The sequence below is a fragment of the Ochotona princeps genome, chromosome 21 (assembly GCF_030435755.1).
Source record: "Ochotona princeps isolate mOchPri1 chromosome 21, mOchPri1.hap1, whole genome shotgun sequence".
Taxonomy (NCBI): domain Eukaryota; kingdom Metazoa; phylum Chordata; class Mammalia; order Lagomorpha; family Ochotonidae; genus Ochotona; species Ochotona princeps.
In genome coordinates this window covers 24,070,390-24,096,330 of record NC_080852.1, presented here as the reverse complement: position 1 = coordinate 24,096,330, position 25,941 = coordinate 24,070,390, and the positions used below count along the sequence as shown (strand labels likewise).

Genomic DNA, 25,941 nt, shown 5'->3' with positions numbered 1-25,941 from the left:
AATGCTTGTGCCTCTGCTCCCTACAGGGGAGACCAGCATGGGGTTCCAGTCTCTTGGCTTTGACCTGGCTCTTGAGGTTATCTATCATCTGAGAGAACCAATGGACAGACCATTTCTCTATCTCTCCCTCTATTGCTCTGCCTTTCAAACAAATAAATGGAAGCAAACAAAAATTAAGACAGAAACATCCACAATGGATACGCAGGTAATACAAACATGGTCCTTCATCTGCTATCAGAGAATAATTTTAGGACATTACTTCTCCCTCCCTTTTCTCCTAGCCCTTAATTTCCTTCAATGGGATAATTCTATGAACTGTATCCTGTCTCACATCAGTTAAAGACCAGGGTCTTCACAGTTCACTCCACCCAGATACCCACCCTGCCCACCCCAGCCCTTTGGCCAGTACCTGAAGGGGAGCAAGCACCATGTTGCTCAGGGAAGCTGAGGCCGCTGCTCTCACTGCTGCTGTCTTAGAGGGGGGCTCTATGAAGCTCTCAGGTGTGGCCAGCTGGCCAGCTGCTGAGGACAGGCTGGGCGCCACTGCACCTTTCCCAAGTGGCTGTGTCTGTATTTGGTCATGCTGTGAGGTCAACCTGAGTTTCTGCAGAAGGTCAACACTTGGGAGGGATGTGCCAGCTGGGTTCGTCATGCTCATTGGGGCCTTGAAAGGACTCTGGCTGGCAATCAGACAGGGGTGGCTTAGCTCAGGGACAGGCTGGTTCAGCAGTGGAGACCTCTGTCTGGGTGTGGTTTTCACTGCCTGTATCATAGTGTTGTTCTGAGACAGGCTGGGGGGAATCTGGGCAGCAGGGGTGTCGGCAGGCAGAGTGGGGCTGAGAACGGGGCTCAACGGGATTGTGTAGCTGGGGGCATGCTTTTCACTGGAGTGTGAGATGGAGGCAGGGGTGATGAGCACCTGGGTAGGGACTTCAGGTTGGACTAAGTGGTGGGCAGCAGAATGGACACCCAGGTTTTCTGATGGAAGCCCCCCTCCTGATTGCTCGAAGGAGAATGGTAGGAAGGGGCTGGGTTCTTTCTGGGAGGTCTCTCCTGGCAGCTTCTCCACTTCTGAATCCAGACCCATGACTGCTGGCTGTTCCTTTGGCAAAGAAGTTCCAAATAGCTCTTCCACTGTCAGATGTTTGTGGCCAGATGGAGCCGACTGAAAAACAAATCACACCACTCAGTACAGACATCTCAGGCATACCACTGTAAGCAATTTAAAAAATATATTTTATTTTTATTGGAAAGTCAGATATACAGAGAGGAGGAGAGACAGAGAGGAAGATCTTCTGTTCATTGATTCACTCCCAAAGTGGCTGCAATGGCTGGAGCTGCACCAATCTGAAGCCAGGAACTTCCTTCAGGTCTCCCACACACGTGCAGGGTCCCAATGCATTGGGCCGTCCTCCACTGCTTTCCCAGGCCACAAGCAGAGAGCTGGATGGGAAGTGGAGCAGCTGGGATTAGAACTGGCGCCCATATGGGATTCTGGCATGTGCAAAGCAAGGATGTTAGCTACTTAGGCTACCATACCAGTTCCTGTAACCAAAATTCTCTTCCAGCAACTGAAACAGCAGTAAGGAATGGGTCAAATTGAAGAGAGATTATAGGTACTTTTGGCTTGTTCCCCGCTCAGCTCCTCAAGTTGATGCAGAAAATTCACATGTGTACTGAAACCCAAATTCTAGGCATCTGAGGACTTCAGGGGCTGGCATCATGGGGTAGCAAGCTAAGCTTCCACCTGTGGCACTGGCATCTCACATGAGTGCTGGTTTGAGACCTGGCTGCTCCACTTCCAATTCAACTCCCTGGTAATAGCCTGGGAGAGCAGTGGAGGATCGCTCAAATACTTCCATCCCAGAACCCACACTGGAAACCCAGAAGTTCCTGGCACTGTGGCCACTCAGGGAGTGAACCAGTAGAGAGGAAGACCTCTCTCTCTTTGTCTTCAGCTCTGCCTTTTGAATAAATAAATAAATAAATGTTGGGGGGGGGGAGAAAGCTACATGTTAAAAAGAGCACTTTAAAAAGTTCATGGAAAAATAAATTAAAAGATGGTTTTGGTAAAAAAAACCCTTTGAAATCTGTGTAGTCCCCCCCCCGCCTAACATGCACTGCTATGAACTTTCTGAAGGTCCCTAAATCCATGAATTTTTAATTGCTTTTGCACCAACATAACTATCTTCATTCCATTCTCTGGGAATCTTTGAATGACCTCACTACACAGTGAACTGTGGCTGACTTCTCCTGTCAGTAACACATATACAGTTACTGAATACCAACTGAATGAATCAACCTTCCATTTACTAGCTTTTCTGAAGAGAGATTTATTTACTTGTTACTTGAAAGACAGTTTCAAAGAGAGAAGGAGAGATATATTCTTCTGCTGATTCATTCCCCAAATGGTCACACTGGATGGAGCTGGGCCAGCCCAAAGCCAGGAGCCAGGAGCTTTTCTGGGCCCCCCAAGTGGGGTCAGGTCTAAGGATTGGGTCATTTTCCACTGCTTTCCCAGGCCATTAGCAGGGAGCTGGATGGGAAATGGAGCAGAAGAGACGTGAACTGACACCTGTACAGGGTGTTGGCACTGTTCGAGGAAGCCTAACCTCGTATATCATGGCACCAGCCTCCTACTCACTGTTCTCGATAATAAAATAGGTAATGCATCTGTGCCTGGGTCCAAATACCAGGTAACATAGTGGAGCATTTAATAGTTAAAAATTAAAAGGGGCCAGTCCTCCTTTCTTCCCCCCCAATCACAGGACCCTTAAGAAAAAGCAAAGTATTTGAGACTGAAAGTGCTAAATCTCCACACATCTTATTGAACTGGCTTATGACACTATCACACCCACGTGAAGCATGCACTTTTCCACACGAGGCTCCTGCTCCTCTGGCAGCACAGCTGTGGTCACCTGTTTCTCAGGCCCAAATGGCCACAAGGTGCTAGGTCCTGCGTTGGTCAGTGGAGTCAGGCAGCCAGGAGGAGCTCAAGTCCTGATGGCGCTTCCGCTTAGGAGACACATCTGAGCCCTGAGAAACACAGGCAGCCTAGCTGAGGACATGTTTCCTGAAGCATGCGAGCTCCTTATGGACTGTTGGTACTGAAAAAAATCAACGCGCTGAAGCATGGCCGTCAGGTGCAGGCAGTGTATAAGGCCTTAAAGGACACTGCCACTGAAGCACATGGTGACAGCATCAGCCAGTCACGTTTACAGGAACACAAATCGATCTTTTCCATGACAAATGCTTGATTTCATTTTTTGGTAAGTAATGGCTAAGTTTACTGGATACCAAGCATGTGCTGTGACTGGGGGAAGGTGGCAAGGGCGCCCCTAGGGCAGAGCTGTGTTCCCAAAGGAGAGGAGGAGGCATCCAGAAGGGGGCTCAGGCTTAAGGGGGAGGTGAGCTGGCAGAGAGAGCAGCGACTGTGTGCTGCAAACCTTTCAGTAGGCCAGGGTCAGAGGGTGCACAGGAAGGGGGTGACAGAGGGACCATAACAGCTGGCCAGGATGCATCGTGTCACACACACTGGGGACCTGGACTTCAGCCGAGGGCAGTGAGCACATGCTCAGGAGAGGCGGCATGAAGCTCTGCATTGCAGGGGATGCATTTTGGCAGCCACCTACATTACAGCATGGGGTGAGCTGGAGGAGAATCTGACTAAGGCCCTAGAGGACTCCAGGTTAAGGGAAGGAAGAAGAAAGCAGAGGTCAGTTCAGTGCACATCTGAAGTCTCTGAGACATCTGGAACTGGAGGGACTGATTTGGAAGCTACTGGAATACAAAATGGTAGAATATATCAAGGGAGCAAAAGGCATCAGGAGACTGTAGGGAGAAAACCTCAGCACCCACCAAGCATCAAGGGGCAGCAGCCAATACCATGTCTGACTGGCTGTGTAGCCTGTGGAGTCCCAGGTCCCTTGTGCAGCAGGGGGAGCTGGCAGAGGCTGACATGTGTGCAGCCTCCCATCCCACAATGTCAGTATTCACATGACACAGGCAGCAAGCTCCTCCTGCAAGCTCGTTCATTCTCACTCACCTTCATCCTGCCCTGCATCCTCCTAGACCTACATACACAGACAGCAGCACCACCTACACCTACAGATCCACCCAGCAGGGCTCTCTCCCAGAGTCCTTCTAGAGGGCTGATGTTAGTTTGAGCAGAGTGGGATCCCTTGCCAGCAGGCCTTCAGGGCAAGGGGTGGGGGTGAGGACCTCCTCTGTTAAGCAGGAATCATGCCAAACAACAGGGAAAGAGAGAGGAGGCTGGTTGTCAGGCTGCAGGGCACTCCTTGCAGCAGGGGCAGCAGTAAGCCAGGGCCACGTACACTTGTGCTCTGCTTGCTGAGGGGTGCCAGGGACAGGTCAGAGAAGGCAGCGAGTGAAAAGGCTTGTAGAGAAGGAGCAGAGTCTCTTCCAGCTGCAAAATGTCCCACCAAGCCACTTTACTTCACAAAACATTCAACAGAGGGAACTCTACTAAAATTCTAACATAGTGTTTGGAAGTGGAGTGACAAGAGGCCTTTGTATAAGTGACAAAATTCTCAGATGGAGAATTTAGCTCCTTAATAATGCTGTGGAGTAAGAGTGCAGGATTATCCTGTCACAACACTCCCTGGTTTTTGAGTATTTTTCCAGATTCAGAATCTCGCTTTCAATATAAGATAGCACCAACATCTAATTATAAACTGTGGAAGGAAGGTGTAAAAAATTCCTTCAATTCCCTCACATTTTTACTTTGAAAAAGCCACCCACCTACCCCCATAAAAAAAGGAACTGCACAGCTTAGGGCCCGAAATCATATAACCTAGATTCAATTCTCAGCTTTCAACTGGGAAAGCTACATAATCTTTCTAGCTAGTTCCTCAACTGAAAATTGGGACAACTGCAGTTATCTGACACAGTGGCTCTGAAAATTAAATTCTTAATATAATGTTTGGTGTCTAATACACATTTAATAACATAAAACTGGGTTATTATCATCATGTAAACACCATATGGTCTTTTAAAAAAGATTTATTTATTTTTATTGGAGATGCAGATTACATTTACAAAGAGGAGAGTCAGAGAGAAAGATCATCCATCCACTGGTTCATTTGCCATGCAGTGGCAATAGCCAAAGCCGACTGAACTGAAACCAGGAGCTAGGAGATGCTTCCAGGTCTCCCATGTGGGTCCAAGCATTGGACCATCCTCAGCTACTTTCCCAGGCCACAGGCAGGGAACTGGGTGGGAAGTAGGCCAACCAGAACACAAACTGGCACCCAAAAGGGGTCCCAGCGCATGTAAGGCAAGGACTTTAGCCAGCCACAAGGGTACCATGCCAGGCTCCATGTTGGGGTATTATAAAGGCACCGTTTTATTCATTCTTATAGAATATCCTATCTCCATAATGCAAAACAGCACTATCACTCTCTGGCACACAGAGGCTGCGTTAACAGATTCAGCCTAATGCAGGTTCATTAAGGCCATAGCTATTTCAAACTTGTGGGGAATATTACAAGCCCACTCACAGAAGAGTTCTCCCTTGGGACAGACTCTTGTCTGGGCCACACAATGGCCATCAGGTACACAGGTTTCATTTCCTATATTGGATAGTGGTCTACTCACTTTGGATCTCTGGCATAAATGTTTGCTGATAGCACACCAATAATTCTTGATTTACCCATTTAAAAAAAAGAGAAGCTGTATAAAATATACATAACACATGTACCATTTTAACTGTATTTAGTGTAAAATTCAGGGCTTGCACAAAAAGACAGAAAGACGAAAAAGACAGACTGTTGGTCCAGAAACTCAGGAGCAAGGAGACAAAAAATAAGAAAAACCAGGAGAAATAAAAACCGAAAAAGAAAAACAGAAAGCTAGCGCCTCAGGCTAGCAAGGCTGGGTCAGTTCCGGGTAACGACAAGCAGGCAGTCCCAGCGGCCAGTGATCATGCGAAGGGGCCCAAGTCCCCCAAGGCAAAGCCCAGCCAGAAAAAAGCTCCGCTAAAAGCAACAGAGGAATCCGAAGATGAAATTCCACAACTGGTACTAATAGGAACAGCTCCGGCTAAAGATGTCGAGAAAAAATCTTCAAAAATGAAGCCTAGTCCCAAGATACCTCATGGCGAGAAGAGAAAAGCCTTGCCAGCTTCAGAGACCCCAAAAGCCACAGAGCTGGAGACCCCTGGGAAAGGCCCAGTGAAGAAGCCGAAAATCAAACTACAGACAGAGAAAGAAAAAAGATCTTTGCTTGGGAAAAAGGACCCGAGGCAGACTCCAAAAAAGCCGGAGGCCAAGTTCTTCACTGCTTCTAGTAGATCTGCCAAGAAGGCTCCCCTCACCCCCAAGCAGCGGCCAGAGAAGCCCAAAGTGCCCAGTGGTCCTGATGTCGCTGACCCAGGCAGAAGGAAGCCGCAGAGCTGTCTGAGGAGCCTGGCCACACACTCCAGTCCTGGTGTCCACTGCAGCCTCCATGAGGAGGGAAGTGTGGACTTCACTGTGATCCAGCTGTAAGAACTGGCCTGTGAGGTCAAGTCTGTTTTATTGCCCTGTGTATTTGCTGATGAGGCAAAATGGAATGCTTCTTCATGGATGTATTTTTATGATTAAAGTGCAGTGTTGGGCTTCTGAAAAACAAACAAAAAAAAAACCCAAAAAAACCCAGTTCCCATGCAGAAAAGGAGAGGCCAGAGAAGCCTTAAAGTCCAGGATCCAATATGGGCATTGGTACATGTCTTAGCTGCTCCACTTCCCTTACAGCTCCCTGCTTGTGGCCTGGGAAAACAGCCAAGTATGGTCCAAGGATGGTCCAAGGCTTTGGGACCCTGTACCTGCGTGGGAAAGCTAGAAGCAGCTCCAACCACTGTGGCTACTTGGGGAGTGAAGCAGCAGATGGAAGATTTTTCTCTGTAAATCTGCATTTCAAAACAACAAAAAAAGTAAAATTCAGGGGCATTCAGTATGTATGTAATTTTAACTATCATTATTGCATCTACAATTTTTTCTTTATTCAACCCTGTTAAAGACTAACACTACATTGTCCCCCATTAATCCCTGGCAATTTCTCTATGTTGTTTCTGTGAACTTCCTGACTTGCCTATTCAAGATACTAGTCATCAGTCAATCATATAACCTGGTTTATTTCATTTGGCTTAATGTTTTCAAGGTTTAATCAACTAGGCTGTACCATGTGTGAGAATTTCCTTCTTTTATGGCTGAATAATGTTCCATTACATGTATATGGCATCTTGTTTATTTATCTCTTGATAGGCACCTGAACTGCTTTTAGTTTTGTGGCTAGTGCAGTACTGCTATGAATATTGGTCTAAAAGCATTGTTTGAGTCTCTGTCTTCAATTCTTTTGGTTTATGAGATACTTAAAAGTTCATGTAAAAATAGAAAATAAAGTATTTTGATGCAAAAGCATTCTGAAATTCACACAGTTTTTTTTTCTTTCATTTTCCATAAGCTTTTATCTAAAAGCAGAGAGACAGAGACAACAACACATCCACTGCCAGTTCACTTCACTCCTCAGAATCTTCCGACGGTGGGGGCTGGCCTGGGTCCAAAGCCAGAAGCCAAACATGCGAGCAGGTTTCCTCTGTAGGCGGCAGAACTTGGCCACTTGTGCCATCATTGCTGCCTCTCAGTGTATACGTCAGCAGGAAGCTGGGACCTGAACATGGACATTCCCCTATGGGATGAGGGCATCCCAACTATGCTAGACCAAATGCCAACTTTCTAAAGACTCCTTTCACACCCAGGAGTGAACATATGCTTACAAACATATGGTAAGTTAAGCCTATGCCTAACAGTTTTACAGTTTTTTTTTTTTGGTGGGAGGGAAGGCACTATGATACAGAATTGTGAAATAGAGGCACCTTAACCACTAGCTAACTGCCTACCCCATGTTTGACTTTTTGTGAAAACACTAAATTCTTTTTCCCGACAGTGGCCGCAACATCTTACATTATCACCTACAGTCCAAGACGGTTTTGATGCTTCCGTATCCTTGCCAACATTCTCAACTTTGTTTTGCTGTTATTATACATGTGAAGTGTCTCTTTGTGGTGTGGACTTGCCTTTCCTTAATGAGTAATGCTGTTGAATGTTGCATGTTTATTGGCTATTTGCACATATTATTTAGAGAGGTATCTATTCAGGTCTTCTGCTCATTATTAAATTGGGTTAACTCCTTTTTAATGTGTATTATTTTTAGAACAAAATGGGTCAACATCACATCACAAAGAAGTACTGGCAAACCTAGGGGCAAGGGCCAGTGTCATGGCACAGTGGATTAAACTAACACGACACCACCAGCATTCCCTATCTGAGCGAAGGATTAAGTCTTGACTGCTCTGCTTCTCACCCAGCTTCCCGCTAATACGCCTGGGAAGGCGGAAGCAGAAAGTCCCAGTACCTGGGCCCTTCTACGCATGTGGGTGACCTAGATGACGTTCTAGGAGCCTGGCTTTAGCCTACTTCAGCCCTGGCTATTGTGGGCATTTGGGGAGTAGACCAGCTCATGGGAAATCTGTCTCTTTCACTCTGTCTTTCAAATACATTAAAAAAGGCTTAGAAACAATTTCCCCTCATTCTTACTCATTAGTGCAAACTTTATAGATTTCCATTATTACATTTTTAATAAATGTATTTATATATACAAATCAATATTTTTTTTAATTGATTGTTTAAAGCTATATGAAAGCATCCTGTATTATAGACCTAAGAACTATTTCCCATTTTTGGCTAATGACTATTTTCAAAATCACTTCAGTATCTATTATTGTTTAAACCAACATTTAGATAGTATATACTTAACATTTAAAAAATATACAAAGGGGCCCAGCTGGTAACTTAGCAGCTAGAGTCCTCGCCTTTCATGCACAGGACCAGAACTGGCACCCACATGGGATCCGGTGTGTTCAAGGCAAGGACTTTAGCTGCCAGGCCCAGAAATATTATTTTTTTAAAAATTATTTCTTTCGGGCCCGGCGTGATAGCGTAGTGGCTAATGTCCTCACCTTACATGTGCCGGGATCCCATTTGGGTGCCGGTTCTAATCCCAGTGGCCCTGCTTCCCATCCAGTTTCCTGCTTGTGGCCTGGGGAAGCAGTAGAGGACGGCCCAAAGCCTTGGGACCCTGTACCCGTGTGGGAGACCCGGAAAGAGCTCCTGGCTCCTGGCTTCAGACTGGCTCAGCTCCAGCCATTGCGCTCACTTGGGGAGTGAAGCATCGGACGGAAGATCTTCCTCTCTATCTGCCTTTCTAATAAAAATAAGTAAATCTTTAAATTTTTTTTCTTTCATTTATTTAAAAGGTAGGGTCACAGACAAAAGGAGACACAGAGAGAGAGATCTATCTGCTGATTTTACTCACCAAATAGATGCCATTGCCAGTGCTGCTCTGATCTCAAGCCAGGAGCTAGGAGCTTCCTCTGGGTTTCCCACATGGGTGCAGGGTCCCAAGGCTTTGGACCGTCCTTGACTGCCTTCCAAGGCCACAAGCAGGGAGCTGGATGGGTAATGGAGCAGCCAGGACACAAACTGGCACCCATATGGGATGCTAGGGCTGCAGGATGAGGCTTAGACTACTGTAATGCAATGGCACAGGTCCCCCAAATACTATTTTTATCTTATGAGAAAGCAGTGATCAAACAGCAGGACATGTAATAACCTCACCATAGAATAAATCTGAGGCTGCAGGAATGGTATGATCAGACAGTAATTTTTACTTGCCTAATGAAACAGAAACTATGAATGACTAAAAATCAGTTTCTTATTAGCCCTGACCCTGACTGTAAAAGCAGCAGAAAAAATTCAGATTTCTCTATACTATCTTGCTGTAACTACTGCAGGGATGGTGACTACCATTTTATAGACGTTCAAGCCCAACAACAGAACCAGACTCCAACTGAGTCCTAACTATGCTCTCACTTGAGCAGATTATAGGTGACCCACTCAACCATCTGATGCTGATGCTTACTTTTGGAAAAGACAGGGCTTGAGTAAGTAGGAGGTGCTTACAGGTACAAAAGCATTGCCCTGTGGAAACACCTAACTCCTGCATTTATCCCAGGAGTCCGAGTGAGCAGAACAAGCCCACCCTACTCAGCTAACCATGCTTTCTGGTCTCTCCTTTAGAAACCTCTACACTTTTCTTCCATGAGGAAAAACTGGCCACATGCTGTATCAGCTGAACTTGCTCACCCACAGACCTATCCCCGAACCCCCATAGAGAAGATGAACTTTTATTTTTTCTTGATGTCTAAATGTGCTTATAGTCTGGGTTTCTGGGTTCTGAGGAGCTCACTGCCCATTCAGATCTAGCGCCAGTCAGATAATTCTCTGGGGAATGGACCATGCATAGTGCACAGAAAATTCTCCTCCAAGGTATCAGCTCTTACCCAGTTCCTCCCTCCTTCTGTCTCCTGGGATCCGTTTGCCCATGTCAGATTCCCTATCAGGTCACTGTATGAGGCACACTATGAGGCAAGCATCACTGATTACAGGAAGCAAAACAAAAAGAAAAAAACAAGCTAGAGACAGTTCTAAGCAGAAGTAGAATTTAATACTGAACAAGGTCTAGCAGCCTTATTTGTTGCTTGGCACTAGATGGCAGTCTCACTAAGCAAATGCACCATCTACGCATAGGCACTGATCATGGATTGCTACAGATTATGGCCAATCATGTGGGTTCTGACAATATTCAAATTTCAACACCTTACAGCATTTTGCTACTTCAGTCTTTAAAAACTGGCATTTAAAAAGGACGTGAAAAAAGGAATACTGACAATACTATGTGGCTTAGCAATGCACCTCCCAGAGTGCCGGCTTGGAATCTGCATCTGTGGGTCCATCACTGAGGCTGCTGCTCAAAGGCAGAGCGGCTGTGGCTAGCCACTCATCTTTCACCTTTTATAGACAGTGCTTTAACATTTCCAATGTGCTTTTGAGTTACTTATTTTTATTGGAAGGGCAGATCTACAGAGAAAAAGAGACAGAGAGGAAGATCCTCCATCTGCTGGTTCACTCCCCAAGTGGCAATAGCCAGAGCTGAACGGAACCAAAGCCAGGAGCTTCTTCTGGTTCTCCCAAGCAGGTGCAGGGTCCCAAGGCTTTGGGCCATTCTTGACTGCTTTCCTAGGCCACAGGCAGGGAGCTGAAAGGGAAGCGGAGCAGCCGGTATACAAACTGGTGCCCGTATGGGATCTCAGCATATGCAAAGTGAGGATTTAGCCACTGAGCCATTGCCTGGGCCTGTGTTTTTTTCTCTTGGTCCATTTTTACCAGTGGGTCTCACTGAGTTAGGCAGGGCAAGAATTTGCAACATGTTTACAAAAAGGAAGGGGAAGTGACTCATGATTCAGAACAGGTCATCAAAGGGGCCATGAACATTCCTGCCTGATAATCTGAACAGAATAAATTTATGAATTCTGTACACTTTCTCTCTCTATTTACTTTTTTGAAAGGCAGAGTGACAGGGAGAGGGAAAGACAGAGAGACAGAGAGATATTTCACTTCCACCTGCTGGTTCACTCTCCGCATGTACAAGGCTGCAGCCAGGAACTCCATCTAGGTCCCTTATCTGGGTCTCCCATATATGGGTGGCAGGGGCTCAAAGATTTGTGCCATCAGTGCTGCCTCCTGAGATGTGCGCTAGCATGAAGATGGACTGGACACGGACTACCCAAGACTCAACCAGGCACTCTGATAAGGAATGTGAGGGCCCTGACTGACGTGATGGATCAGTGGCTAAATCCTCACCTTGCATGTGCCAGGATCCCATACTGCTGCCAGTTCATCTCCTGGCTGCTTCACTTCTCATCCAGCTCCCTGCTTGAGACCTGGGAAAACAGTAGAGATGACTCAAAGTCTTGGGATCCTGCACCTGCGTAAGAGACCTGGAGGAGGCCTTTGGCTCCTGGTTAGCGATCAGCTCAGCTCTGGCTGTTGCATTTACTTGGGGGGTGAGCCGGTGGATGGAAGATCTTTCTCTCTGTCTCTCCTTCTCTCTGTAGATCTGCCTTTCAAAAAAAAAAAAAAAAAAAAAAAAAAGCGGTGGTTTCAAGTGAAAACTATCTGCTGTGCAAAACGCAAAATGCTCGCCTTGCCAAAGAACGCCATGACCTGACTTAGGTTTTATCAGGATTCCTCTGGCTGTTGGATTAACAGGTAAAGGAAGTGGCCTTCTGCAAGGGCAAAAGCTGGGAGACCATGCAGGAGGCTACTGTAAAATACAGATGGACAGTGATGTGGACCAGGGGGAACGGCCTGGGCAGTGTCATCACAGTGTTGCACATGAGGTCTTTGACGGTGACAAACACTGCAACAAAACCCTTCAAAACAGTTTGCTGGTTACTTGGGACACAGCTGGGGTTTCTGCTGTACAAACCTTATCTTGTGACCCGGAGGGTGTCTCTTCCAGAGTCTCGGTGCTTCCCAGATTGGAGAGCTGAGGGCCTGGTGGCAATCCAGGGCTGGAGAAGTTGGAGTCACCCATCTGGTTCTTCAGGAATGTAAGATGAAAAGTACACCATATGAAAAAAGTTTGCCATCTATTATTTGGTTTATAAGACAGCATCTAAGGTTATCTGAAGAGTTACTTAAAAAAAAAAAAAAGCTAAGAAAATCTCAAAATGTTTGCTTTGGACTGTCATGCAAATAATATACAACATTTCTAGAAAGCTAGACACCTACTTTCAAACAACACTTTAAGTTACAACTGTTATTTTTATCACTGTTTTAAGGAGAAGCTAATGGTATTATTTTATTATATATTCTTTTTTAATTTAACATATGGTGAAGCTAACTGTTGTGGTGGTGTATAGCTCTCTTTGTGTGTCCACCACCACAGTAGAAGGAAACATATTTTAGAGAAAAATAACGAGGACTTAACTAAATCCCCAGAGGCTTTGCTATAATCTAACTATAGATGACATGATGCTTATTCTATACTGTGGAAGAATTTTCTATTCATCAGAAATATTTTTGACTATAAGGATGTCAGATTTCTAACAGTCCACTTTAATCCAAGAGTTTATTTTACAACTTTGTGAACAAAAATAAGATACTGGGGCCAGCACCATGGTATAGTAGGTTAAGCCTCTATCTGTAGTGCTGGCAAACCATACAGATGCTAGTTTAAGTCCTGGCTTCTCCACTTACATTCTCCCTGCTAATGTGCCTGGGAAGTCAGCGGAGCATGGCCCAAATCCTTCGACCACTGTACCCACGTGGAAGACCTGGAAAAACTGCTGGCTTCCCAGCTTGGAACTGGCCCAGCTTCAGTCATTGCAGCTCTTTGGGTTATGAACCAACAGATGGAAGATCTCTCTCATCGTCTTCCTTTCTCTTTGTAAATCTTTCAAATAAAAATAAATAAATATTCCAAAAAAAAAAAAAGAAAAGAAAAATAAAAACAATACCACCTTACTTCCTTCTTTGCTTCTTAGTCTGAGAAGGAAGCCAGGCACTTCCTGGAGTAACTGCCCAAGTGCCTGCAGCTGACACCAGATGTAACCTGGAGCCAGCTGCAGCTCAGCATGATGGTGAAGGGCACTGGAATTGGAAGGGCCTCTAAAACAGGAACAAAATAAACCAAAATCCCAGTGTGGTAGCAGAAACCCCCGTTAATGTTCTGGGAAAGCAGTGAAAGATGGCCCAGGTGACATTCACATAGGACATCCGGATGGAGCTCCAGGCTCCAGGCTCCAGGCTGGCCCGGCCCGGGCTGTTCAGCCATCCGGGGAGTGAACCAGCGGATGAAAGAGATCTCTTTTCCTGTAACTCTTACTTTCAAATAAAACACCAAAATGCAATGCACAAGAGTCAGGAAACCAGCAAATTTCAGAGGAGCCTCTTGGCTGGGTAAAATTCCAAACAATGCATATAATACAGGCTGTGTACACAGCTCTAATTACAAATCTTACATAAATGTACCTTTACTAAGGGGTACAAACTATCAGGATACTTTTCAAGACCTACAGGAATATCCTGAGAGAGACTGAAGAGGAGCCACAAAGCCTCTCCAGAACTGCTGGGCCAGTAACTTAGGAGTTACACACACACATACACACACACGTGTGTGTGTGTATGTGTGTGTATATATATATAAATATTAAAAAATATATAAACATTTATATATGTATATATATATAAATCTTCCACAGACAGAGAACTCTTCCATCTGTTGGTTCACTCTCCAAATGCTCTGACAGCCAGAACTGGGTCAGTCCAAAACCAGGATCCAGAAGCTTCTTCTGGGTCTCCCATTTGTGTGCCAGAGCCCAGGGCCTTGGACCATTCTCCACTGTTTTCTCAAGCAATTAGTAGGGAGCTGGATGGGAAGTGGAGCAGCTGAGACTAGAACTGGTGCCTGTATGAGATGCTAGCACCGCAGACAGAGGAATGGTCTGAAACCTCCATGCCAGGCCACTTGACTTCTGATCCAGCTTCCTATTTTGTGCCTGGGAAAGTGGCAGAAGGCTCCTGCACCCATGTGGGAGACCTGTACTGAGTTCCAGGTTTCTGGCTTCAGCACGGCCCAGACCTGGCTGTTGCGACCATTCAGGGGAATAAACTAGAGGATGGAAAAATCTCTCTTTGCCTCTCCGTAGGTTTTCCCCAATAAATAAGTGTTAGAGAGGGAGGGAGGGAAGGAGGGAGAGAGAGAGAGAACTGCTATAGGCTAATTTCTACATTCCAAGACCATTTTCCCCCACATCAATTTTATAGTAGTATAACAACATTCTAAATTTTCCTGCCAAAACAAATACTCTGAGGTAAGCAAACATTCTTCCTTACCTTTTAGGCTTAAAAAAATATTTTTTTGAACGAATTATTTCTGCTGGTTGGAAGCAGCTTCCACAGCCCTTCTCCCTGTTCCGCACTTCCCCAGTCAGAGTCTCACCCTCTCATACTCGTCCTTGGCTCTGCTCAGCATCTCCAGGATGTCGATGGGTCTGTGGTCACTGCAGCCATTGGCCTGGCTGGGACTCTGTTTATCCCGAGCAGCTTGTTGGGATCGCCGAGTCTCCTCTTCTACCACACTAGAGGAGGAGAGCTGGATTTTAGAAAAGCCCTTACAGATGCAATCTGACTTACAGTGTCCCTTTTCCAAGGATTTGCTAATATGGTTGCCTATGTTCTTGCAACATATCAACACAGACCTTTGGTGACCTCATTCCAGGAACATTATGATTCACTATTATTATGTCTTGTGCAAAATCAGTCAATCTAACTGGTAAAATATATTTGAAACTGGACAATGTCAAGGCCCCGGAATGGCTGCACTGTGGAATAACCCACAGCAGAAAGTCTCTACTGACCCTGGGGCAAGGAGAGACACTTCTACAGATTGAGGTCTGGGTAAATCGTTGAAAGCTGATAACAGTGTAATCACAGAAAAGGTTTCCATTTATTTTCTGTTCTAGTATGGCAATTAAAACGTTTTTAAATTTTTTTTTTCTTTAAGGTTCGTTTAGGTTTCAGTCCCAACAGTAATGAATGGGCCTATCTGCCATGGGATTTTACAGGTACAGCTAACTTTGGTAACTTTACCAACTGAGAAATTTCTGGACATTGGTAATAAGAGGAAACAAAACCATTAGTAGTGAAGGGTTTATTTCATGGAAGAATAACAGGAGGAGAACGGGCTCCTCCCTGTTAGTTCATGGCTTTACAACTGCCAGTTCAACAACTTGCACTTGTAGATTACCCAGATTTTATCCGATCAGAGAATCTTTCTAAGGTAGAATTCCTGTTTGGGAAATGCTGGTTTACAATAATGTGTAGTTCCTTTATTTATATTATCATAGCTCTTAATAAGATGGTCACATCTTAATAATATAATAATAAGATGTTTATTTAAAATAAATGTAGAAGCATGGGCTTCATGGTAGACTGAAAGAAAACTGGCCAAAAATGAGCCTGAATCCACCTTCATAAAGCACTCTGTCACACAGCCATTTCCACCTATCTCTAGACATACTGGTACTCAACTTTCTCTAACCAAGGTGGGATTTGTGATTCTGGTTCAAAAGGAGAACACTGCTAATAATGACCACTGCTCACTTGGGAAACAGCTTATCTTAGAACGCTTACCACCCCTACTTAGAGAAGCTGGTAGGAGTGGCAGGGCACTCACAGAAACAAGGCCTGAATCATGCTGCTTCCAACCTGAAGTTTAAGAATAGCATCCCTGTCTCTCTTCCTTCCTCTGAAATATTAGATGAAGCCCCCATGACTGTGAGGTCACGAATAAAGTGCACTCTTGTGAGTTGTCCCCATTTTCTACAATCCATGTGGGTGAAAAGCCCAACACATTTTTAATCATTTAAACCAGTTTCTGACAGACTGAATTTCCTCTTCGTGACAGTCAGCATCTTTCAAATTTCATGAGTTTTCAGCTTTGCCATGCACCACAGAGAATAAAATCTGGATAAATTTAGACAGAGCACAGGTCTGGAAGCTCACTCACGTTCCTATATAGCTTTCCAACTTTTATAAATATCTTTTGAAATAAATCACTTTTTTTTAAAGTTGGAGAATTTTCATTACAGAGTGGCTGTCAAAAAGGTGATCAGAAGAACTTTGATAGAACAGGCACTGACAGACACATTCAGCTAGATGAACAGTATGCCAAAAGGACTTTCACCAGTTTTTTTGGTGAGTAGAAGTGATATTTTGAATTACGTAGCAATCAGAGGCACATGCAGGCAGATTTAGAACAAAGAAAGACGGCTTTTTATCTCTGGTGACCAAAAGCCATCTACCAGAGTCCATGGTAACACAAGGCCTTCTCCTTGGCCACTAGCAGGACAGACATTCAAAATCTCACTATTCATACCTCCTTGGAGCATTCTCTAGTTATTCTCCACACCTTCTCTGCTTCTTAATCAAACACTGAAGATTTAAGCAATGTTCCTCTTTTCTAAGTCTAAGAACCAAGAATGTTGTCTAACATCTCTGGCTTCCTGTTTCCACTTCCTCATCCTATTTGTGGTTCAATCCTGCACCTTCAGCCAGGCCTTCAGTTTTCAGTTTCACTTATCACCTAGCATGCAGGGTACCACTCGGCCTGATGGGAATAACGGTCAACAGTCCCCTCTAGACAGGTGTCAACACCAAACCAGCCAGATGCTCTCACTCAAGCATCCTCATTCACAGAAGAAACATCTATACATGAACACATTCCAAAGTTTAGATGTTTAAGAAAAAAATTATTTTGCATTTCTGGGTATCTATGAATCAATAAATCTTAATTTTCTGAAGTAGCTATAGTAACCTGCTTATGCCATCATTTTTAAAACAAAACAAAACAAAAAAGAGAGAGAAATGGTTTTGTTGAAAAAGTTTTATGGTTTTTAGAGAAAAAATGTTCTAAAAATAAAGTATGGCTCTAGAGAGCTAACACTTTTTCAAATATGACTGACATCGTTCCCTGTATGCTCACAGGGACCAATGTCCTCAGGGTGAATCCACTAATAAACACAGGCTGCTCTGTGAGCTCCCCGCCAGGCAGACGATGGGCAGGAAGCTGACAGAGAAACATCCAAGAAGGACATGTTCGTTGTCCTGGATTATCACGACACTAGCTATGCCTGCTTTCTTTAAACACGCATAATGCCTGGAACTGAGGTTTGGGAGTCAATTACTCACATTTTTGTAAGAATTAATATAAAATTAGACTGTTGCAATTGCAGAGGAAGTAGAAGCCAGCAGCAATGTTGCCCACTGGAGCACCCTGCCCAGAGCGCTATACCCCACAGTATCCTGGGCTCCCAGATTGGCCATTCAGTAATGTGGACACAAAGGGTAGTTTCAACCAGCTAGTCTGAGAAAGCACCATGAGCCACCACCTGCAATGCTAACTCAATGAAAACTATTTTCCACATTTCAAGATTGTGAACGAAGAATTCTGGAACACAATTCATTAGTGGAGTGGATGGAGCTGGTTAAACTTAAAGTACGTGTCAAAAATGAGTACCCTTAAAGAAATTAGACATGGCCAGAAGTAGGAGTTCTGTCAGGCTATCTAATACAGACCTTCGTTACAGTGAGATTTGCAGAGCTTAAACCAAAGCCACTGCAAATGGCAGTAACGTCTGTGTGTGAATGTGTGCCAATAATACCCTCTGGAGCCAGGCAGCTGGGCAGCCTTAAACTACATGTCCAACAGAAAGTTTCCAGTCAAATGATGACTTGTCTGTAGGACTAGCTGCAACACAGCCATCAGAAATACTACAGAGGAAAAAGTTAATGCCCCAGAAAAACACTAATTACATGAAAAGCAGGACATAAAATTTTATCCAGTTTGTGGAAAAAACCATCACAAATATCAGCCTAATGTACAGACAGTATACGGAAAGACTGAAAGGAAAGAGAAACTAAAATGCTAACACTCTGGGCAGTAGGATTATAGGTAGTTTTAGGTTTAAGCTTTTCTGTCTTTTTTCAAATTGCTGGCAATAAAAAGGAACTTGAGGAAAATACATGAGTAGCAGATTTGAGTAAAAGAGAATTGGGGGGCTTGGCAGCGTGGCCTAGTGGCTAAGGTCCTCGCCTTGATCCCATATGGCCGCTGGTTCTAATCCTGGCAGCTCCACTTCCTCTCTGTCTCTCCTCTCTCAGTATATCTGACTTTGTAATAAAAATAAAATAAATCTTTCAAAAAAAAATCTAAAAAAAAAAAAAAAAAAAAAGAGAATTGGGAAGGAGGGCCATTTCCCATCTTCTGGATATCCCCAGTTCAGTCTACAGAGTCAGAGAAATACTTACTCAGCCATGAGTTTTGCTATGCGGTGACAGTCATTCTTGTCATAAAACCAGATACTGTATATTGACACTTGAAAACAAAGAAAAAAAAAAGGTGAGAGAAAATGAGGATTCAACAATTGGGTATACATAATTCATATATAAATACTCTCAGCATGAAATGTTACAGAATTTACCACCAGACTCGCAAATAAAAATTCCCCCTCAAAACACTGTTCAACAAAATCAGGATTCAGATGAAAACTGCAAGAAATATCTGGTTTTAGATGTTAACACAAGATTTCACAAAACCTTAATTAAGTTAAAGACGTATCATTATATATATACATATATACTACCAAGAAAGAAAAAAGGGGTTTGTACTGTGACACAGCAGGTCAGGCTCAACATGTGAGGCTGGCACTCCATACTCCAGTGTTTTGGGTCTTTGGTGCTCTGCTTTTGATGCAGCTCCCTGTAAATGTCCTGAGAAAGCAGGGGAAGATGGCTTAAGTTCTTGGGATCCTGTCACCCACGTGGGAGGACTGGACAGAGCTCTGGGCTCCCGGCAGCTGAAGCCATCTGTGGAGTGGGTCAGGAGATGAGAAATCTCTTTTTCTTTGCCTTTGAAATAAACAAAATAAATCCTAATGAATGAAGGAAGGAAAGAAAAACAAAGTTAAGGATGGAAGAAAACAGGCTGGAAAACTAAGACTCAATACTGATTGTAGGATGCATTTCAAATTGATCTTCATTACTGAAAACCAACTTTACTGACTTACCAAACACTAGAAACTTTGAGTCTCTTTAAACTTAAAAATACAAGGTACTATGGTGTAACAGTCTAAGATGCTGCTTGCTTGCAATGCTGGCAATCCATTAACCATCAGTTCAAGCCCCGGGTGCTCTACTTTTGATTCAGCTTCCTGCTAATGCACCTGGGAAAGCAACAGAAAATGGCTAAAATTCTTGGTGTCCCTCCAGCCACTGGGATTGCTAGATGAAGTTCTTGGCTTGAACCGAGGCCAACACTGGCTGTTATGGCCATTGGGGAGTGAATCAGCAGAACAAAGACATTTTTATATTTGTGTAAATGAGCCTTTTGATTAACAAATTTTAAACACACACACACACACACACACACACACACACCAAAAAACAATACAGTGGCCTGGTGCCTTAGCCTAGCAGCTAAAGTCCTTGTCATACATGTGCTGGGATTCCATATGGGTTCCGATTTGTGTCTCGGGTGCCCCACTTCCCTTCCGGCTCCCTGCTTGTGGCCTGGGAAAGCAGTTGAAGATGGCCCAAAGCCTTGGGACCCTGAATTTACATGGGAGACCGGGAAGAAGCTCCAGGCACCTGGTTTCAGATTGGTTTGGCTCCGGCTGTTGTGGCCAATTAGGAAGTTAATCAGTGAAAGGAAGATCTTTCTCTCTGTCTCTCCTCTCTTTAAATCTGACTTTCCAGTAAAAATAAGTAAATCTTGAAAAAAAAAACCAGAATTGAGGGGCTAGTGTGGTGGCAGTCAGGCTGCTGTTTGCTATGCCAGCATACGGCACTGAAGCACCAGTTTGAATCCTGATTGCTCAACTTCATATTCAGCTTTCTGCTAACACCTGGCAAAACAGCAGTACTTGGACTCTTGCCACTCGTGTGGGATACTCGGAGCTCCAGGCCCCCAGGGTTAAGGCTGGCCTAGTCCTGACTATTGCCGCCATCAGGGAGTAAACCGGTGGACAGAAGGAAGTGCTACGTCTCTTTATCACTTTTCTTTCAAATAAACAAATTTTAAAAAATTATATAGGGCCTGGTGTGATAGCGTAGTGGTTAAAGTCCTTGCCTTGCATGCGCCGGGATCCCATAAGGCACTGGTTCTAATCCCAGCAGCCCTGCTTCCCATCCAGCTCCCTGCTTGTGGCCTGGGAAAGTAGCCCAGGATGGCCCAAAGCCTTGGGACCCTGCACTTACATGGGAGACACGGAGGAAACTCTTGGTTCCTGGCTTCAGATTGGCTTAGCCCCAGTTGTTGCTGCCATTTGGGATGTGAACTAGCCAATGGAAGATCTTTTCTCTCTGTCTTTCCTTCTTCCTGTAAAACTTTCAACTATTAATGTTTTTGGTTTATTAAAGATTCGATGGCAATCTATAACTTACAAATTCCTCTCTCAACAGAAATAAATTTGACTGAATTTTTCTGTTGTTATTGTGGACTGAATTAAAATATTCCTGAGGGTTGGTAGCTTGGCGTGGTGATTTAGACACTATTGGGATGCCTCATTCCATATCAGAACGCCTTCGTTCAAGCTTTGGCTCCACTCCCAATTTAGCTTCAGGTTAACACAGACCCTGATAATCAGCAGCAATGGCTCAAGTACTGAGTTTCTGCCATCAACACGGGAGACCTGGATTGAGCTTCTAGCTTGGGAGTTCTCAATTTCTTTCCCTTCTAAATAAAAACAAAAATAAAATTAAAAAAAAACCTTTTAATTTTGATCTAAAGAGTGAATGCATAGCTTCATTTTAATGAGTGGAAATCATGAAGTTTTTTTTTTTCCCATTCTGTTTACTAAGGGGCTTCTCTGGCAGGGAAACCTCCAACCAACTGAAATCACCTTAAACCCTTGCACCCCATGTCTGGCCAAGCATTCTGTAGTACATTAAGTCACGCCCAGTTGATCTGCCTGTGAACATTCAGCTTGCTCTTAACAGTTTCCCTGTTTGGAATCCATTTTTATAGTGCCTCTTTGTTCACAGAATTTCAAAGTACTCCCAGTGCTTCAAACAGAATAAAACCCAATGAAGAGTAAGAATTTTTACCATGTTCTACTTAATCTAACACAACAAATTACCTTAGCTTTGATATCTCTGTGGAAGGAACACAGGAGCAGCCTTGTTACAGAGAAGATAATTATGAAGCATTATCTACTGCAGGGTCCTGCTTCGGCTCTTAGTAGCTGAGGCCTGCACCAACATGGAGTCCATCACACCAGTGCTTCGGAACGATTCCATATATGGCAATCATACACAAGCACCTTTCTTTATATATGCCTCTTCCAAAATTGTCCAAGGAAAACCCAACCATCAGAGTTCAAATCCAAAAGGGTTGTCTTCTCCTAATAAACTATACAGTATATATGTGGCCACACAATTTACAATAATGAGAACAAGTTCGTGATATGTAGTACACCAGGCTCATGGAAGAACACACTTTTCTCCTTGGCCCAGGCGATTAAATATGTTTTCTCTGGGGATTCTAAATCAAACTCTTAGGAAAGAATTCATGTTGACAATCAAAGTAAGCCCAGCACAGCTGTCAATTCATTAGAACAAACCCTTAGTCATGCCTCTTCCTCCTCCTCTGTAGAAATACATCATTTAGAAACAAGTTGCATGCCTTCTACTTTTGTGCATTATCAAATAAACTGCCAAAAAAGAGCCAAGCACTTTCAAAGGCATGTTTGCTGCAGAAATAAAGATAAGGGAGCCATAATGATAGCTTAATGGGTAAAGGCTGGGAGTTACACTCGTTTCTGCCAGAAGCAGACCTGGAGAGGTTCAGACACGCATCCAAGAATCAGCTCTGCCTGCCAACATATCAGATGGTCAATGCATGCAGCTGGCAAGAGGGCTCAGGGCGCTGCCACTAAGAATGTCACTGTCACTCATGAGGAAAGACAGACAAGTTCCCTAGATAGCCAAAACTGTGGACAACTTCGTCTCCAACTCAGAGACGAATAGTCTTCCCTCAAGAGAGAAACTCCAAGACCAGCATAAGTTGCTAACAATTCACTTGCTGAAACATCCTGAAATAACTGTTCCTGATGATACCATGGAGGGTTTAGGCTGTTGGTAACACAGTGTTATGCTGCTGCAAGAAACAACGTTGGAACTTAGTTTAATAAAAGGTTCTCTCAAAATGAACGCAGACCCATCACACGTGGCAACTGCTGACAAGTGTCCTCATTAAGTCATGCTGTGTGGATAAGCCCGGGGAAAGTGTGACAACCCTTCTGTGAACTGTGCCACGATGCAGGTAGGAAGGCCCTTTTCTTATGAAAATATAAAAATAAACAAAACCCCAAAACAAAAAATGCTAATGACAAAAATGAAGGGCATTTGGATTCCTTTAATGTTGAGAAATTTTAAAAAGCTAGAAGGCAGAGTTTTCTAGCTACCTGAGGAGCCCTATTAGAGGAATCAGCAACCTACTGTGAGCTGATGCTAAACTTCCTCGCTTCTCTTCCTGAGTGGTAAGAGCCACATACAAGATTCAGAGATCTTGAGGAATGTGTAAAATACCTTGAGCTCACCAGAGATGCTGTGAAAAGTTAGAAAAACAGAGCTGGGAATCATTCTCCCGCATATGCTATCGTTTTGACTCATTTATTATTTAGATCTGACCTACTTTCTGAAAGGACTGGAGGAGGCTGCAGATTTTTTTGGAAGGGGCTGAGCAGAAACAGTTTGATGAAAAAAAAATTATTAGGGAGAGCTGGTAATATACAACTTCTAGATTAGTGCCAAAGATATACACCAGAAACAAAAATAAAGAAATGGACTTGGGGCCTGGCACAAGAGCTCAATGGCTAAATCCTAGTCTTGAATGTGCCAGGATTCCAACATGGGCACTGGTTTGTGTCCTGGCTGCTCCACTTCCCATCCAGCTCCCTGCTTGTGGCCTGGGAAAGCGGTAAACGACGGCCCAAAGCCTTGGGACCCGGCACCTGCAGTGGAGAACTAGAAGAAGCTCCTGGGCCCGGCGCAATAGTGTAGCGGTTAAAGTCCTCGCTTTGCACGCACCGGGATCCCATATGGCCGCTGGTTCTAATCTCGGCAGCCCTGCTTCCTATCCAGCTCCCTGCTTGTGGCCTGGGAAAGCAGTTGAGGACGGCCCAAAGCCCTTGGGACCCTGCACTTACCTGGGTGGGAAACCTGGAAGAGCTCCTGGTTCCGGATTGGCTCAGCTCCAGCTGTTGCGCTCACTTTGGGAGTGAACCATCGGACAGAAGATCTTCCTCTGTCTCTCCTCCTCTGTATATCTGGCTTTTCCAATAAAAATAAATAAATCTTAAAAAAAAAAAAAGAAGAAGCTCCTGAAAGTGGGCCAGTGGACGGAAGATCTTTCTGTATCTTTTTCTCTGTAAATCTGCCTTTCAAAAAAAAAAAAAAAAAAAAAAAGGACTTGGTTTATAACCAAGATTTGGAGTACTTAATACTTTCAAGGATATAAACTACAGATTATTAAAGCCCATTGTGGCTGTGCAAAACAAGCAAATGATTCTGCCTTGAGAGATCATTTCCTTTAAGACGGGAATATGGTATCAGCAATAAAGGTTTGGGAAGAGTGGGAGGAAGAGAAAGCCTCTGTGATAGGGAGTACAAAGTGCGAAGTCAAAGAGTGGCTGACCTAGGAGTAGGCTGCACACCCACAGGGTGGTTGGTTTTTTGTTTGTTTGTTTTAATTTACCAGAAATACTGTGATTTAGACGCATGAAATGAGCACTGAACTTCTTTATAGAGTTTGGGAAAGTAAACCGACAGTATCACTACTGCATATCACTATTTTCTGTAAAAGAATAACACACCTCAAGTAAGTTTTGCCTTTGCTTAGGACTGACAGCCACCATTGCCTCACATGCTCGTTGTTCCCCGTTGCAGAGCTTCCAAGGTGTGTCCTATAAATTATGAGTATCCCAAAGGCTGGACGTATCCCCCACAGCTCTCTGCTCATCCTATATAAATATAACCAATTTTATATATCATAAGAGACAGATAGGGTGGGGAGATGGAGAGCATGTTCTTCAACCTCATGGAACTGAGTTCCTTTCTTCCCAGGCCTCCAAAAACCTACACTCAGGGCTCTGGTAAACAGGTTAGCTTACAGTTCAGAAAAGGGAGCATGGAGAAAAGTGGGTGTTTGGCTATGTAGTTAAGATGCTGCACCTTAAATAGCACCTGGGGTTGATACCTACCTGAGCTTCCTGCTAATGCAGACCCTGCTAGACAGTATAGCTCAGATAACTAGCTGCCCATGCACGAGATCTGGATTGAGTTCCAGGCTTCCAACTTTGGCCTCCTTCCAGCTCCAGCTGCTGCAGGCATTTGGGAGCAAGCCAACAGATGGGGCCTGTCTCTCATCTCTGCCCTTCAAATAAATAAGCAAAATTCTGAGGAAGAAACTTTTTGCTCCTTTCACCAACTGCTACTCTCTCTTCACGGTTTTCTATGAATTTACTAAAAGATCGTCCAAGTCACAGTTGTCAACACAAATAGCTATGAGGAACCTTAGGGTATGGTGGGATAAAGAGCTCGGGCTGACTAGTAGTGCTTGTAGGAATGCCAGCATGCCTCACAACAAGAAAGGGTAGGCAACTGTGCAGGCGTGTGTCTGTGAGTGTGTATAAAATATTCCATTTTTAAAATGCTGGAAGCAATTTTTTTCTGTGTTTTCCTTTTACTAAAAAGGGAAAAGCTGAACATACCTGAAAGCGATGATTCAGTAGGCAGCTCTCACCTGCCAGACCACTCAAGGCTCCAAAGCCAAAGGCTCAGGCGTAGGTTTAGTATCCCACCTACTCCACAGCACCTTTGGTTTTCTCTGACCAATGGCAATTCTGTATTTCAATTTTTACAATCACAATGAACTTCATCACTATGTAAACAAGGTGGAAATCTATATACTACATGGTCAGTACACATTGCTATCATTTAGGCATAAGTAACTGCACTTTTCCTTCCTGAGTTCTCAAAAGGAAAAACATTAAAATACTAAATAATTAATATGATAATCATGTAAAAGAGATGGTGTGTGCATGACTCACTTTTAAAAATTTTCGTAATTAAAAAGCACTACAATAGAGAAAAATGGCTTTTTATCTGACAACTCAACATTACAAGGATGGGTGGTATTAGTTAATAAATCATAACAAAAAGAATCTGCTTGGAAAATTCTGCAATACTCTTGGACTCACCAAGTTCTCAACAAGGTACTTGGCAGAGACTCTATGAGAATAGTGAGTACATGTTTTTCAAACCTCTGCCCCTGCTCACAGTGTCACTGGGTCAGCCACAGGGTTTTTGTCTCTGTCTTCATGGCATTTTCACCTTTCAGTCTCTAAGTGTGGCAACGGCAAGGCGCTCTGCTTATCTGGGTGGAGGAGGCCAGGCTATTGCAGCTGCCACAGATCCT

At 44.1% G+C, this 25,941-nt stretch overlaps 1 protein-coding gene across 2 annotated transcripts in view; it reads right to left on the bottom strand.

Annotated features, from left to right (window-relative positions):
* DCP1A (decapping mRNA 1A) overlaps window positions 1-25,941 on the bottom strand; it is a 45,033-nt gene that overhangs the window by 4,918 nt on the left and 14,174 nt on the right. The window contains exons 4-7 of one of the 2 annotated variants that reach the window (XM_004581553.2): window positions 18,774-18,840; window positions 14,905-15,043; window positions 12,388-12,501; window positions 410-1,165 (exon numbers count right to left, since the gene is read on the bottom strand). In XM_004581553.2, coding sequence (XP_004581610.2) covers window positions 410-1,165; window positions 12,388-12,501; window positions 14,905-15,043; window positions 18,774-18,840 — 1,076 coding nt within the window. The remainder of the gene's footprint in view (window positions 1-409; window positions 1,166-12,387; window positions 12,502-14,904; window positions 15,044-18,773; window positions 18,841-25,941) is intronic. The other variant, XM_004581554.3, reaches the window with a different exon arrangement.